Source organism: Alosa sapidissima, chromosome 11 (assembly GCF_018492685.1).
Source record: "Alosa sapidissima isolate fAloSap1 chromosome 11, fAloSap1.pri, whole genome shotgun sequence".
Taxonomy (NCBI): domain Eukaryota; kingdom Metazoa; phylum Chordata; class Actinopteri; order Clupeiformes; family Clupeidae; genus Alosa; species Alosa sapidissima.
The window spans coordinates 10736030-10752194 of NC_055967.1; the positions used below are offsets into that span (position 1 = coordinate 10736030).

Consider the following 16165-nt stretch of genomic DNA (forward strand, 5'->3'; position numbering starts at 1 on the left):
TTCTGTTTCTTCACTGTGTGTGTATGTGCGTGTGTGTGTGTGTGCGTACTTGTTTATGTCCAGTGCCTGCTGAGGTCACCAGCCTGCAGGTGAACAACGAGGGCCGCACTGACAGCCTTCTGACCAGCTGGGAGCGTGCGGCAGGAGAGATCGACTCGTACCGCATGCTGCTCATCCACGACAGCATCGTTATCAAGAACGAGAGCGTGCCCGCGGACACCTCATCCTACCACTTCCAGGTTCTCAAGCCGGGCGCCCTCTACAGGGTGGTTGTGACCACTGTCAGGAATGGCCAGTCCTCCAGACAAACTATTGCAGAAGGGCGCACAGGTATGAGCAATACTGGGTCTGTTCTGCCTGTGGTTGAAGACATGGCCAATTCTACTTTGTTTTCTCCTTGTTTTTGTTTACGATTTAGAAATGATGCAAATTATTCACAGATGAATGTTTGATTATTCATTTATAAACCTTTTGGTGGGTCCTTATAACACTTTGTATGTTATGTAACATGTTTATCTGTCATGGGTGCATACCTGATTGGAAAATGTTAAGTCTTTCTTTATCCAAGGCTGAGATATCTCTTTAACTGGCCAATTCTTGATGCATGTCTTCCTTGAGAACAGAACAGAATACAGAGATATGAAAGCTCTTTGGCTGTGTGTTTTGGAAAGCTTGGGAAAGGGGAGGGGGGTGCCACAGTTCAGGAATGTGTAAGCATATTTCTGACAAACAGAACTGGAGTAGAGAGAGAAATAGGAGGAAACTACAGGGGTAGCCTTCACAACTTAAATGCCTTGGACTGTGGAGTTGACAGCAGTCATGATTTCTCTGGGGTTAAAAGGAGTTCGGATAATGTCGCTGGAATGCTGCCGGAATTTTCAGGAAGCACAGAGTATGCAGCACAAAATGCCAAGGTCTTTTTATCGAGGCTTCCTGTTGTGTCTATTGTTTTTTTGCTCTGAGGAAGGATGTGATATTATTTTGAGTCGTTGTATGCCAGAGATTGTTGAAAGTTTGTTAGAAGACCTCATCTTTCTTAGGTCTGTGTATTTATTTATTTGTTTGGTATTTGTCTCATTCTCATGTCTCTCTCTCTTTCTCTTTCTCTCTCTTTCACTCCTGTCTTTCACCTTCTGTCTCCTTCTCAGTACCTGCTGCTGTCCAGAAGGTAACGGTCAGCAACAATGGCCGAACCGACTTCCTCAGTGTGTCCTGGTCTCCATCGCAAGGTGACGTTGATAGCTACCTCGTCACCTTGAAGGACCGAGACCGAACGATCCACTCGGCTGTGGTGTCCAAGTCGAGTCCCGAGTGTGTCTTCAAGTCGCTGGTGCCCGGGCGCCTCTACAACATCTCCATCACGTCACGCAGTGGCAAATATGAGAATCACACCATAGTGCAGGAACGCACACGTACGTCACACTATTAGGATAGCAATTTGGCTTTTGGCTCATTCTATTGACAAGAAATATTTTCATATTTTCAAAAAACATTTTCGCATTATATTTTTTCAAAAGCACAAATCGCTTGTGTTGACACTGTCATGTGGAATCAATCATCTTTCTGTCACTAGCCACCGCTTCAATAACTCATTGTCCTGTTGCTTCCATGGTGTCCACCTCAGAACCCTCCGTTGTGCAGATGCCATCCGCCATCCACGATGCCCGTGACGACTACCTGAAAGTGTACTGGGGCCACGCTGCAGGGGACTTTGACTTCTACCAGGTGGGCATCAAGCACAACAACAACCTCATCCAGAACCAGACGGTGGCCAAGGGCCAGAACGAGTGCGTGTTCACTGGGCTTGATCCTGGACGCCTCTACACCGTGATCGTCAGCACCTGGAGTGGGAAATATGTGTCCAGTGCGGCCACGGATGGGAGAACATGTGAGTGTTCTATATGTTTTATATAGGCCAGATCTGTTTTACTATACTTTGAGCTGCCTGCCACCATTGCTTTCCCTCTTATTTACATACACACACATACGCACACATGTGTACCTCCACACACACACACACACACACACACACACACACACACACACACACACACACACACACACACGTACGCATGCACAGATGTATACACATACACACACACATGCACGCACGTACACACATACACACGCACGCATGCACATTTAGACATTCAGACATCCTTGGTTTTATTGCCCACACTTCTACAGAGTTTTTACATTGTTCAACATTCAAATGGAAAAACATATCCCAAAGACAAATTGTGGGAAAGAAAATACAATTAGATAAGTAAATACATCATCTCACATTTTCACATGACATCCACATGTAATGGCATACGCTAGCATCTGAGGTATTCTCTCAAAGTTATAGATATTTCAGATTGTTCAGAAGTTGATATGTTATAGATATTTCAGATTGTTTCAGAAGTTGATATGTTTTCTAGCACTCACCCTACTGACCTCGTCCCTCCCTCTCTCTCTATCTCTCTTTTCTCTCTCTCTCTCGCTCTCTCTCTCTCTCTCTCTCTATCCTCCTTCAGTCCCTGCGGTGGTAAGGTCTCTGACGTTAGCCGGCCAGGGCACCGAGGAGCTGCGTGTGACCTGGGATCCGGCACCTGGCGACGTGGACCACTATGAGGTCCAGCTGCTCTTCAATGACATCAGGGTGTTCCCCCCCACCACGCTCAGCAGCACCACGGCCGAGTGTCTCCTCTCCTCCCTCACACCTGGTCGCCTATATAAGATTGTGGTGTCCACCTTCAGTGGTCCCAACCAGAAAGCCAAGTTCATTGAAGGCAGGACAGGTGAGGCAGTCAGAACCTGTCCACTAAAGCACTAAATACCAAACAGAGAATGCACTGTATGACTCAGTGCTTGACTTTTTGCCTATTTTGTACATAGACATGTTAAAGCTACATTGTGTAATTTCATGGGTTAATTCAATCTAACGGTGAGATGGTATATTGCAACAGACTCCAGCTTCCCCACACTGCTAGCGCGATTTACTAGCTACGGAAGCCGCACCATAAATATCCTAGCTGACGTTACAAGTTGTCATACACTACTTTATCGAATATTCCTTCTCGTAATGAGGTTATTTTAGAAAAAAATATTTGTAAATTGCACTTAGTAATTTAGTGAAACTATAGCTCATATACTTCATGCAAGATGAATAATGTCGTTATGGATTTGTTATTTTGGCTTATATTCAGTGAGCAACTTATCAGTGCTAACGTTATTCAACAATACTGTACAAGATATGTAGTTCAAGATAACGCTAATGTGGTCTTCTATCTCCGTACGAAGACTCAGAGATCATCAGGTAGCCGCAAGCACATCTCTGTCGTTCGGTAACTGACCAACAAACGTAAAAAGGCAGAGCTAGAATTTCAGGTATGTCCCTGCTTGGCTAATGTATGCTAAAGATGGAAGCCGAAACTGGAATGCCATACATATGTATTTTGAATGGCAGATTCTACGCTTATGAGAATACTTTGATTTGTTGGTGGAAGTAATTACACATGAATGAGCACATATTTTTGAAAGAAAAAAATGGGTTTTTGCTAAGAATCAACCCAAAAAATTACACAATGTAGCTTTAAGAAACATCATTGTGAGTGCCTGTGTTATATGGCAGCTAGCTAGAGAACTGACACTGAGCACTGAGATGCTAAACGATAGAACTTATTTTCTCATAAATAGATAAAAAAGTGCCTCTTTTTAAGTATTAGTTTTTGCAAATTTAAGAAATATTAAAAGAGTTGCTTAGCCTATTGCTAGCTAGTTTGAGCCCTGACTGTGATTATCTTCATCAGTGCCCAGTAAAGTTAAGAGCATCCACATCAGTAACGAGGGCCAGGGCACGAGCCTGAAGATCAACTGGACGCCGGGGCAGGGTGATGTGGACAGCTATAATGTGTCTCTGTGGGGCCCTGGCCGGCAGCCGGACACCAGGGCCCTGCCCAAGCATGTCAATCAGCTCAGCTTCCATGACCTGCAGCCGGGCCAGAAGTACTCCATCACCGTCCAGTCCATCAGCGGCTCTTTGCTCAACAACAGCACGGCCACCGGGCGGACCAGTGAGTGCTTTGTAGTCTGTAGCATGTCAACTTTTGCTGTTCCTCATGTTCCATGTAGTTAAGTGCTTGACAAGACAAGAAGATACAGAGATTTGAGATGCATTGAGTATGCATTGTATTCATGTCATGAAAAGGGCAGATTCAGGTGTACTATTCTTGTATATTTTCAGGTGTAATATTCTTGTTACAAAGAAACATTTTCACTTTCTCTCTCACAATCTTTCTTTTCTCTCTCTCTCCAGTCCCACCCTCTGTTACAGCCCTGCAGGTGGATAACAAGCACACCACGGGCAGCTTGCTGGTGTCGTGGCAGGCCGGATGGGGCGTGTTTGACGGCTACAGCCTGCAGCTGCTGGACGAGAGGGGCTCGCTGGTCACAGTCAGCTCAGAGGGCGCCGGCTCCACGCAGCACCGCTTCGACCGCCTCACCCCGGGGAAGAAGTACCGCGTGCTGGTGCAGACGCTCAGCGGCGGCATCCCCAGCAAGGGGGTGTCAGCCGAGGGAAGAACCCGTACGTGGCCGCCTGCTAAATATCTCCCTATGTTTCCATGAGTTCAGCTGAGAACTGCTGAAGCAGAAGTCTATCTAAGGGTTCCTGTTTCTGTTACACAAGCTGTTATTTTTACTCTGGTCTCTAGCTGGAGGCAGGATGTAAAATATGTATGAATTGTATATTATAGGTAGATTAATTAATATTGTATAAACTACAAACATGTATTTCAGCTATTGATGTGTACGGAGCTGTCTTGCTTATCACTTTCATTTACATTATTATTGAACAAGTTGCTTTGATAAAATGATCTGGTAAATGAACACGTATGAGTGAAAGTAGATCATGTTTTCTATGCTGTACATGAGAAGACCGGGCGTAGCCTTCAGAGTGTCCGTTTGTGTGATTCCAGGTCCTGCAGCGGTCAACGACCTGTTCATCAAGGCCAACAGTACCAGTAGCCTGTCGTTCCACTGGTCTCCACCAGAGGGTGACTTTGATGGCTATGACATCTACCTGTATAGCAGTGATGAGGTGCTGCATGACCGCAAGAATGGCGAGGCCAAGACACTGGAGTGCTCCTTCCAGAACCTCAGGCCAGGGGCACTTTACAAGATGGTGGTCCTGACCAAGAGTGGAGACCAGAAAAATGACTCCTCTATCTGGGCCAGGACAGGTGAGATCTCCTTATTTGTCAGTTGCACTATACTCATTGTAAACATGTTTTTATTTGTTTTTAATTTTCTGTTTGTATGTGAATGTGTGTATATATATATATATATATATATATATATATATATATATGTGTGTGTGTGTGTGTGTGTGTGTGTGTGTGTTCAGTCCCTGCTGCCGTGACGTCCCTGCAGGCGGGCAGTGGGAACCAGACGCAGAGCCTTTGGCTGGTCTGGGAACGGGCAGCTGGGGAGTTCAGCGGCTACGTGCTGTCTATTTACAACCCCGACGGCTCCCAGCATGCCGAGCAGCAGCTGCCGCCTGAGAGCCGCGAGCACACCTTCCCGGCACTGGTGCCCGGGCGCCTGTACGTCGTCGTCATGCTCACCCGCAGCGGAGAGCTCACAAACCGGGCATCCACGGAGGGCAGGACAGGTGAGAGGAGACAGGGTCTGTCAGTGAGAGCAATCAGTGTGCAGCTTTTCTGATGATGCATGAACACGACAGCCAGTAATGGTTGATTATGCTTCACAAAACTCTTTATTGAATGATACAGGGCAGTGATAGTGAAAACACAAGGGATTTTGATGTAACCTGAATTTCACCACTTATGTCACTCCATTGATGTGATACGTACCGTACTGTATATTGTCATTTCTTTTTCTTTGAATTCTTCAAAATCTAATCCGACTGCAGCATCTGTGATATATGGTGATAAATACTGTGTAGGGTCAGGAAAAGTCACAGCCCCTTGAATTTACCCCTGCTCCCCTTCCCACAGCACCCATGTCTCCAACCTCATTCACCTTTGGAGGCATCACCAACACCTCCCTGGAGATCACCTGGAGCGGACCAGTCAACACGGACTACGATGACTTTGACCTGCAGTGGACTCCCAAGGACCACCTGTCAGTGTTCAACCCCTACCACACGCGCACGTCCGGCAGCCGCATCTTGAAGGGCCTGTATCCTGGTCGCCTCTACACCTTTAGCCTACGCACGGTCAGCGGGTCTGGGACGGGGCAGACCACATACAGCGCGCCCATCTACAAGAACATCAGAACCAGTAGGTGGTCATGACGTGACGGGGAAGGGGGCAGTCAAAGATGGAATGTTTAAATTAGACAACATGCAGTTTCTGCTCTATCATAACGTTTTCCCCAATCCCCAATTTTTTACAAGTAACTGAAGGGTAAAGGTGACTAATACCTGTTACGACACGGCGCTGGCCCAAGCTCTTCATTGTCTAGGGGTGCTGTTAAATCAATCTCAAAGCCTCAACGGCAACTCGCAACACAAACAGAAAACAAACACAGAAATACCTAACGGCTACCCTACACGCTAGCCCTGCGTGTGGTGCCCAGACTTGGAAGTACCGTAGGTCCTAACCGTGTGTGAATGTGATGTGTGTGTGTGTCAGCTTGTCAGGAGAATCAGAGAGCGGTCACATACCTATGGCATCCTCGCGCTTCCTGCCTGGTACTCCCATTCCTTTTGCTCTACGGCCACCCTAGGTCGTGGCTCTTGTAAACTTTCAAGGTTTATTTCTTTAAGGCGGTGCAAGATCCAAAATAGACGTAGTCCATAACTGGTGGCAACATGGGGGGACAAACAGGCCGCAGCTCCTGCAAGGCCTCGGAAACGAATTGCTGCCAAAAACCCGCTTTTCGAAAGTCAGGACAGATGTTCAGTTTACCAATTAACAACGGGTAGTGGCATCACTGAAGCCCCGCCTGTAAGTCAGTGCTATCCCTACCATGTGACCCTAACCTTGGACCGACTCACCAGGGACCGATCGTCAGATAGCAACGCTATCACTGCTTGACATTTCAAGCTGCCAATTGTCAATGTCAATTGCATTTTAAGGAAATAAAGCTTATATACAGTTTTATATACAGTTCTTCTCCATCCCCAAGAAAAAAAATATCTGGTAGGATGGACCCTCTGTGGGAGCACAGGTGTTGAATATGGAGAGAAATATCTGTTCCTGAGGTTCTGCCCCCTCCTGTCTCTCCAGAGCCCCAGCGGATTCAGAGCCTGCACTGCCGTCCCCAGAACTCCATGGCCATCTCCTGCTCCTGGAGCCCTCCGGAGGCCGACTTCGATTCCTACACCATCGAGTGCCTGCGGCAGGACTCGCGCCGACTGGTCTACTCACGCCGCACCAGCCGCGACAGCACCGTCTACCACATCACTCAGCTGGAGCCGCACAAGCGCTACATTGTCTCCATCAAGGCCATCTCCGACAGCATGACCAGCGAGGCGGCAGAGGAGAGTGTGATCACCATGATTGACCGTAAGAATTCCCTTAATAGCACATAACTGTTGATATTTCTATATATAAGCTTATATATATTTCTTAAATGATTTGTCTGCTGCATATTGTTGAAAGCAGTTTATAGTGGGATGAGAAGGTGGTGGGATGTAGGGGCACTGTGTGGATTGACTCCAGCAACTTCAGTCCAGTGAGTACCTCACTCTTAATGTTCCACAGGGCCTCCCGTTCCCCCACGCACCACCCGAGTCAGTGAGAGGGCGACCCACGTCACAAAGTCCACCATCTTCTTCAAGTTCAACTGCAGCTGGTTCAGTGATGTCAATGGAGCTGTGAAGTTCTTCACTATCGTTGTGACTGAGTCTGATGGTAAGCACTGGCAAAGTGACCAATACGTCATCAAGGTATTAAATTAGATACCAAATACCAAATAATGCAGCACTCTCAACTACAATGTGATTATTGTAGCATGGCTTCCTGATTTCCTCTGCACAATCTCCCTTTCAGACAATGAATCTGTGCAGCCTTGGCAGCAACACCCGCTGCCCTCTTACAAGGAGTACAGGTTCAACAGCTCTGTAAAGACCTACCAGACCACATACTTCACCAGCAACTGCTCCGAGGGCCCGGACAGTCCCCAGGACTTTGAGATGAAACTGGGCTCAGGGATGAAGAGCCTTGGAGGGAGCTGCTCCCCTGAGCAGGATATAAATGCCTTCTGTGATGGACCACTCAAACCAAAGACTGCATACAGGTAGCGCAGACCCTGAACACTGAACAGTTTACTTGAACCTGTAAAGAGGGCTCAGTTGCACTGATACTGATAAATGAATGAATGAATGGATGAATGAATGAATGGATGAATAGACTGCTGTCATGTCAGGCATGAAAATTGTCTTTGGTCTCACCAATAAATTAGACAATACATAAAATATACACAGTATAGACACAAATAAAACAGTTGATACTGATACAACTAAACAACTGATAAGGGGGTGCAGTGGGGCGTCACTGAATGCTAAATAGTGGTGCATGGGTATTTAAAAGACTCAAATGTCTATCAGGGATGTGACATGGATCACTGAAGTATTTTTGCTTTTTTAGCGTTTTTAAAGTAATGTAAGAAAAATCTCGCTCACGGTACAGAGTAAAGGTCTGCGCGGGACTGATTTTTCAGTCCCGTGCCCGCCCGCTCCCGCAATATTCTGTCCCGCTCCTGCATTAATGTGTCATTTTTAGTCCCGCTCCCGCAATATTCTGTCCTGCTCCTGCATTAATGTGTCATTTTTAGTCTCGCTCCCGCCCGCATCTGTTACATGATGTCCCGCTCCCGCCCGCTAAAGCCCGCATGCAGGAGGGATAGCCTATTCAGTTTTTCTTTCTGTCTCACGAAAGGAGCACACACACCTGAGAAAGACTCCAGATGTCAGTTTCTTGGTTCTGAATGTAGGCTAACAACTGAAGTAGGCCTAGTCTGGTGCCCTCTTCCTCTGTCATTCTTTCGATTTCGAGTTGATCAATGAGCAGCAGGAACAAATTGAACCCACGTAAACGACAATATAGGCTATAGGCCTGCTATCCATCAGTTATGCTTAAACCCCGTTTTTTAATGCTGCCTAACAGAACATCAAGCTGAACTATAGTTATGAACACTACTTTAATCATTTCCATATTTAATTTTACGCACATATTTAATTTGTGGGAGTGCAGTGAATCATCGGTTTGTCCCGCACTCACGAACGCACCTCTCTCATCCCGCCCACTCCCGCAAAGAGCTTTCAAAAGTTGTCCCGCGCCGCACTCTTTTGCGTCGGGAACCGCGGGTCCCGCGGGTCTACCGCGGGAGTGCAGACCTCTAGTACAGACCATGGTCTCTTCTCAACTTCTGTAACACTCTCCTAACCGGCTTCCCAGCTTGCGCTTTGAAACAGCTACAGATGGTCCAGAGCTTGGTGGCACATCTGGTTCTCAATCAACCATTTTCATTTGTTGTTCCCCATTGGTGGAACGTCCTATTAAGTTCTTCCAAGGCAGGGATGTCCCTCTCTATCTTCAAGAAGCTTTTGAAGACCCAGTTCTCCTCTGAGAGTACCTCCGTTCCTAACACATTTAACAACCCAATACACCTAACGTACTTCCAATATTTCCTTCTCCTTCTACCACTATCTCCTTTAACTACACTTACTAACTAACTAATACTAAACACTAACTAATACTAAACACTAACTAATACTTACATTTCTACACTCTCATCCTCTGGTGAGTTTTTATTGTAATTGTAGGAGTAGTATTTATTGTTACTTAGTATTAGTATTTATTGTTACCTAAGTTCTCCTTTGTAATGTGGCTTGAATGTTATTCCTCATTGTGTAAGTCACATTGGATAAAGGTGTCTGCTAAATGAATGTAAATGTAAATATAAATTAAGTTATCTGAGCCCACTTGTTTGTTTCTTTGTGCTTCTCAGACTCAGCGTGCGAGCTTTCACTCAGCTCTTCGATGAGTCTTCCCCTCCACTCTACACAGACACCTATCTCTCACTGCCAGTTGTAACAGAAGCAGGTAAACTATAAGAACTCTCTAGTCTATCTGTTTTCAGTCGTTATTGATACTGAGCATGGAGCATTAGGTATGAGTTACTGTATGTATGTTAATATATCTAACATGATATTATGATTGTGTACTTGTTCAATAGTTAACATTCCTGACTCTCTCTGCCCACAGAGCCTCTCAGTGGAGTCATTGAGGGTGTGAGCGCTGGGTTGTTCCTCATTGCCACCATGATCGGTGTGGCAGCTCTGCTCATATGCAGGCAGAAGGCCCGCAAAGTGTGAGTGCCCTGTACTGGTAATCTGCTCTGGGGTGGGAGAAAATCAGTTCATACTCTTGACTTTTTAGTATTTTACTTTTAGACTCAGAAGAAACAGAAGAATGAGCCAGACATGTACAGACATGAGCAAATGTGCTAGTCATTTTCTCAGTAAATCACTAATACCGTGTGCAGAAACATTTCCTCACAGCAACATCGATCATTTCATTTGCCCAGCCCATCTTGTGCTTTATGCAGGTGAAAGGGATCTAGGGTTTGCCCAATTACATGTACTAGGTAGGGTGGGTGAGGTGAGGTCTTGGCATGCCATGAGTAAAACAGTAGAACTGTACAGGCTGGTATGTAATATGCAGCCACAATAGGGCACAGGGTGGTTACATCTAAAGTTAGGGCCAAATGTCTGGAGGCAAACAGGAGCAACCACATTCCCACTAGGCACTCCTTGAGTGGCTGGCAGAACAAGGGGTGGGAACAGAACTGTATAAAGGCCCTTCCCTTATTTAATCATGCCTCCATATTAGCAGGTGTGTTAGCCTGTTACCAGGACTTGCTTTGTTATATGCTCAGCCTCATGCCTACTTCCACCGCTACTCTCAGAAAGCATTTCAGTAACGACCAGCCGAGACGCAAATTCTTTACATGGGGAAAATTGACACAAAAACACCTATGGTTTGTAGGAAATTAACTTTTCACTGTAAACAATGTTCTGTGTAAGTGCTTGTTATGTGTACTGAATGGCGACTCTGTGTGTTGGGACAGGAGTGTACAGGAGCCAGTGGTGAGGATGAGCATGAGGAGAGAGCGCCCAGCCTCAGGAACACACGTAGCCAACCGAGGGTAAGATCATGGACTCTAATCTCCCTAGAGGGCTAGTCCCAGATTATGGGAAGTTATTGGTGTTCAATGTGGATGGTTGGATGGTTTAGTCAGTGTGGGCACAGGGCTGTTTTTGCCTGCAGCCAAAATGTGGGTGTAAGACATGTAATGCATTAAATAATTTATTCCCTTCTCTGTTCCTTCTCAGGAATCGACGCATTTCAAGGTAATGTATTAATTACCTAATTAATTAATTATACATTAAAGCAACACCATGTAAGTTTTCCTCTCGGGGTCCCCCTTTTTGGGAAACAGTATCGTCTTCTACTACTGTCGTAAAATCTGATATAGTTACACCAGTGGGGTACCCTTAAAGCGATGGTTCAGAGTAATTTCACCCTAGGGTCCTTTGCACCATGACCCCGAGCCAAACACCCTCCCAGAACGTGTTTTCCCTTGGTCGAACCCTGGTCGAGTAGCGCTGTCAGAAACTAATGACTTTCTGCAGTCGTAATGGAACCTACTTTTATCTCGTAAATTACCCCACTAATAATGCCCTGAATGGTACGAAACATAGGAAATGAGTGTGGGGGGCGGAAGTGAGGTATGCTGTAAAGCAGCCTAATTTTGTAGTTCTTTTTGTGCCATACGTGTCATTCAACCTATTGTAAGTCGATGTACCATCACAAGGGTCTTGGAAATATATTATGAAAGTAATATGAACGTAATTGGGAATTAACTGAAACTTTCATATCATTTAGATTCAATACACATAAAGTGAAATACTTCAAGCCTTTTTTTAGCTTTACCGGTATGCTAATCTTGTTGATTCCGGTTTATAGCTAATGGAAATCAAAAAATCTAGAATCTCAAAATGGTCAAATGGAATAAAATGGTATTATACTCATGAGATGAGCTCTAATTAGTTAATTAATTTAAAACACTGGCAATGGTTTCCTGAGCCTTTAATCTCTCTGTCTAGGCAGGGCAATGGACTTTTCCAAGATAGATAAATAAAGAATTAATTCCATTCATTTTGTCCATCTGATTCTATTTGATTTATATTATTTCAATTTGATCATTTCCATATAATCAATAGCCTACCATTGTCACTTCATAACGTGATATCACTGTTCCTCCCTTCCACAGCCCAATCAAAATCTTGCACTTTGAGTCCCATCTTGTCAAGTTACAAGCGGACTCCAATTACCTGCTCTCCGAAGAATTTGAGGTAGGAGCCCACTTAAAACTCAAACATTTTGCTAAAGTACACATCCATGTCCTCGACATCACGTTATGCTAATGATGCTGGGAACCAATGGCACGTTTAATACATCCAGATGAAAACTCATCTCTCATGCTTTCTCTTATTCAGGATCTGAAAGACGTTGGCCGTAACCAGCCAATGGACACAGCATTACTGCCTGAAAACAGAGGGAAAAACAGATACAATAACATTCTGCCCTGTAAGTCCATACGCACTCTTATTGTACATGGTGATGGGGAAGAGAGAGCTAATGTTTAGGTACACTATGAAATCAAAATTAAGATCAAATGTGAAATGAATTACCAGGGCATTCTGTTTTTTTTTACTTTTTATATTGTTAGGGGTATATCAGAGGTTGCATGTCATGTTAACTTTACTATCTTAAATCTCTTATCTTAAACAGATGACTCAACAAGGGTGAAGCTCTCCTATGTGGATGATGACCCCTGTTCTGATTACATCAATGCCAGCTACATTCCTGTAAGATGAAATTGACATTTTAGTGGGTTTGTCTGTGTATGTATAAGGTGTGCTGGGACTCATCCGTCTGTCATGTCATGGTTTTTGTTTTAGGGCAATAACTTCAGACGTGAGTATATTGCCACCCAGGGACCATTGCCTGGCACCAAGGATGACTTCTGGAAGATGGTGTGGGAACATAATGTGCACAATGTTGTCATGGTGACACAATGTGTTGAGAAAGGAAGGGTGAGGAGAGATTCCGCTTCAAGATGATCTTTTTCACTTTATCTATTCATTTCATTTTTCATGGCACCATTCTGACATAAATGTTCTGTTCTTGACAGGTAAAGTGTGACCATTACTGGCCCTTTGACCAGGATGCTCTCTATTATGGAGATCTTATCATTCAGATGCTGTCAGAATCAGTACTTCCTGAATGGACAATCCGAGAGTTTAAGATATGCAGCGTAAGTAATGTCCAGGGTTCCCACGGGTCATGGAATTTCTGGAATATCATGGAATTTTGGAAAGTCTATTCCAGACATGGAAAGTCAGGGAATTTCATCATTTTTGGGGCAAAATCATAGAATATCAGGCAATTTTGTTGTAGCAGTTTAAAATGTACTTGCCAAAATACATTAATACAAATATTTCCATGCAGAACTGGTAATTTTCTTTACTGTTTTACTTGCTTTTCTTGAACGCTATACGTTAGTAAATAGTATAGTAAGTCACGGAAATTCATTTTTTTGTCAGGGAAAGTTAGGGAAAAGTCATGGAATTTTACATTTGACTTAGAGTGGGAACCCTGAATGTCCCATGACTTACAACTGTACTTCATGCCACATACTTCATAATTATTTCCTGCAAGATCATCTCATGCATTGTGTCACTGAAATTAATAATCTGTCATTGATATACATTGATATAAACTCTCATAATCTCATAAATTGATAAACACTGTATCACCATTTAATTAATCCTGTTACGTAATACTAAAAGGTGACTGTCTCTGACTAGGAGGATCAGCTGAACTTCACCAGGGTGGTCCGACAGTTTCATTACACCGTTTGGCCAGACCACGGTGTCCCGGAAACCACACAGTCCCTCATTCAGTTTGTGAGAACGGTCCGAGATTACATCAACAGGACCCCAGGCTCCGGAGCCACAGTGGTCCACTGCAGGTGGGTTCAGAGCACTGGAGCATACTGTGTCTGAGAACAATCGTCTCCCTGTACACAGTGATAATTGCTTGAGATAATTACTTGGTTTTGATGTTGCCGCCTCATTGCAGTGCTGGGGTGGGCCGCACTGGAACCTTCATTGCTCTGGACAGGCTTCTGCAGCAGCTGGACTCCAAAGACTCTGTGGACCTCTATGGAGCGGTGTTTGACCTGAGGGTACACCGCTCTCACATGGTGCAGACAGAGGTGAGGTCATGCTTGTGTGCAGCACAGCGCAGTACAGCACAACACAGTGCAGTACCTGGGATGTATAGCAAACTAACATGGCTGAACTACAACCCCAAATCAGAAAAAGTTATGTAAACTTAAGTTGTGTAAAATGTGAATAAAAACAGAATGTGATAATATTCTCGTAATTTTGTTAAATGAAGAGTTGAAGCAGCACAGTGGTAAACATTCTCTGTCCCAACTTTCTTTGAAACATGTTGCTGGCATCACATTCAGAATGAACATACTGTATTTTCCATGAAATAGTCAAAATGTGAATTTTCAGCATTTTATATGTTGTCTATGTCCTTTTTTGCTGCTAAATATGGGTTTACGAGACTTACACAACGTCCCAACTTTTGATTTGATTTGGGGATGTATATTTTGGAATTTCAAATTTGTGCATTTGTATTTACATGTGGTGTTTCTGCCTTTTAGTGTCAGTATGCATACCTCCACCAGTGTTTGCGGGATGTGCTTCGGGCTCGTAAGCTGAGGAACGAACAGGAGAACCCTTTGTACCCCATTTATGAGAACGTGAATCCAGACTACCACTGTGGTGAGCATGTTGTTTAACTCAGGCAAATTTGTGTGTACAGCAGCATTACGAAGTCCTCAGTACTATTATACTCTGTCAACACAAGAGGGAGTTTAACTGAACCAACTCATGTTGAAACCTGGATGATACAGAATCACAAATAGATACAATATTGTGCTTAATCGATACTTAATATTGTGCTTAATAGATACAATATTGTGCATCTACAGTCATTCAAGTCTATTATGCTTAGAAAGGCTGATTCCAGTTTGTAATAGTCCCTTTTCTTCTGTGTTGCCTTTATTTCATTAGGAACAGATAAGGTGTACGCCAGACGCTAATGATTGTATACACTACTGACAAGGAAGAAGAGGAAGAGGAAGATGAAGAGTAGGCAAATCACATGCACATTTATGGAAAGCACTAAAAGGCTATATTGCAATTCTATTTTTATACTATATATGATTGTTGTAAGCAGCATTAATTATGAAGGCAATTTATGAATATTTAAGTGTAACACATCTTTGTATATACTTGCTTTCCTAAAATGTATATAGACATGTATCAGTTTCTATTGCACAAATATTTGTGATACTATGGGAGTAATTACACATTGTAGAGACTTTTATACTGATATAAATTTGAAGGTGACTACATCTGAATGATCTAATAATGATAGACTGGCATGAAAAGGATTTTGTCGTCTACTTCAAAATGACAAATTTGTCAATACTAATGTCTGTTATGTTATCTTGATGACAGTGACAAGGGTGCTAAAAAGTTGAAATTCTCCATGTCATTTATCATATGTCATCTTATTCAGGGTTTATTCAGGGATCTATTTGGCAATTTTGATGGAGAAAGTCAATCTCTGACAGCATACATTTTCTACCAACTGATGACTTTGGTATGCTTTAGTGAATGAAAGATTGGAGCCATGATTGCACGTTATACTATTGTCGTTTAACAACTAATTATTGAATTATTTAACTCTTCATTAAATCTTTTTATATATTCTATTTACATATGTATGTATATTTATGTCATCATGTTACATAACCTGGCTAGACTGATGCTTATTCATTAAAAGTCCATTTATTTTTCATTACAGGCTATGTAAATATTGTATATGACACAACAGATGTTTTGTATCAAAGTGTAATACCAACAGTGTAAGGTTGTTACTGAGAATGTATTTTTATTATAAATAAACACTCTGTGTATTCTTTAAAAGAACACGTCTTAATGAGAATTTTTAGGAAACCATCATGTCCATGGACAGGACACAACAGCAATTAATTCTTT

The 16165-nt window shown here is 43.6% G+C and overlaps 1 protein-coding gene across 1 annotated transcript in view; it reads left to right on the forward strand.

The window, feature by feature from the left end:
• LOC121724048 (receptor-type tyrosine-protein phosphatase beta-like) overlaps window positions 1-16093 on the forward strand; it is a 29133-nt gene extending 13040 nt beyond the window's left edge. Inside the window, exons 11-35 of the mRNA XM_042110364.1 lie at window positions 64-330; window positions 1149-1412; window positions 1625-1888; window positions 2520-2783; window positions 3795-4058; window positions 4301-4570; window positions 4962-5225; window positions 5390-5656; window positions 6003-6287; window positions 7239-7517; window positions 7716-7865; window positions 8004-8250; window positions 9964-10058; window positions 10221-10326; window positions 11086-11163; window positions 11351-11368; window positions 12292-12373; window positions 12518-12608; window positions 12813-12889; window positions 12983-13117; window positions 13216-13338; window positions 13892-14055; window positions 14166-14301; window positions 14761-14881; window positions 15173-16093. Of these exons, the coding sequence (XP_041966298.1) occupies window positions 64-330; window positions 1149-1412; window positions 1625-1888; window positions 2520-2783; window positions 3795-4058; window positions 4301-4570; window positions 4962-5225; window positions 5390-5656; window positions 6003-6287; window positions 7239-7517; window positions 7716-7865; window positions 8004-8250; window positions 9964-10058; window positions 10221-10326; window positions 11086-11163; window positions 11351-11368; window positions 12292-12373; window positions 12518-12608; window positions 12813-12889; window positions 12983-13117; window positions 13216-13338; window positions 13892-14055; window positions 14166-14301; window positions 14761-14881; window positions 15173-15201 (4340 nt within the window). The 3' untranslated portion in view covers window positions 15202-16093. The remainder of the gene's footprint in view (window positions 1-63; window positions 331-1148; window positions 1413-1624; window positions 1889-2519; window positions 2784-3794; window positions 4059-4300; window positions 4571-4961; window positions 5226-5389; window positions 5657-6002; window positions 6288-7238; window positions 7518-7715; window positions 7866-8003; window positions 8251-9963; window positions 10059-10220; window positions 10327-11085; window positions 11164-11350; window positions 11369-12291; window positions 12374-12517; window positions 12609-12812; window positions 12890-12982; window positions 13118-13215; window positions 13339-13891; window positions 14056-14165; window positions 14302-14760; window positions 14882-15172) is intronic.
• The last annotated feature ends 72 nt before the right edge of the window (window positions 16094-16165 follow it).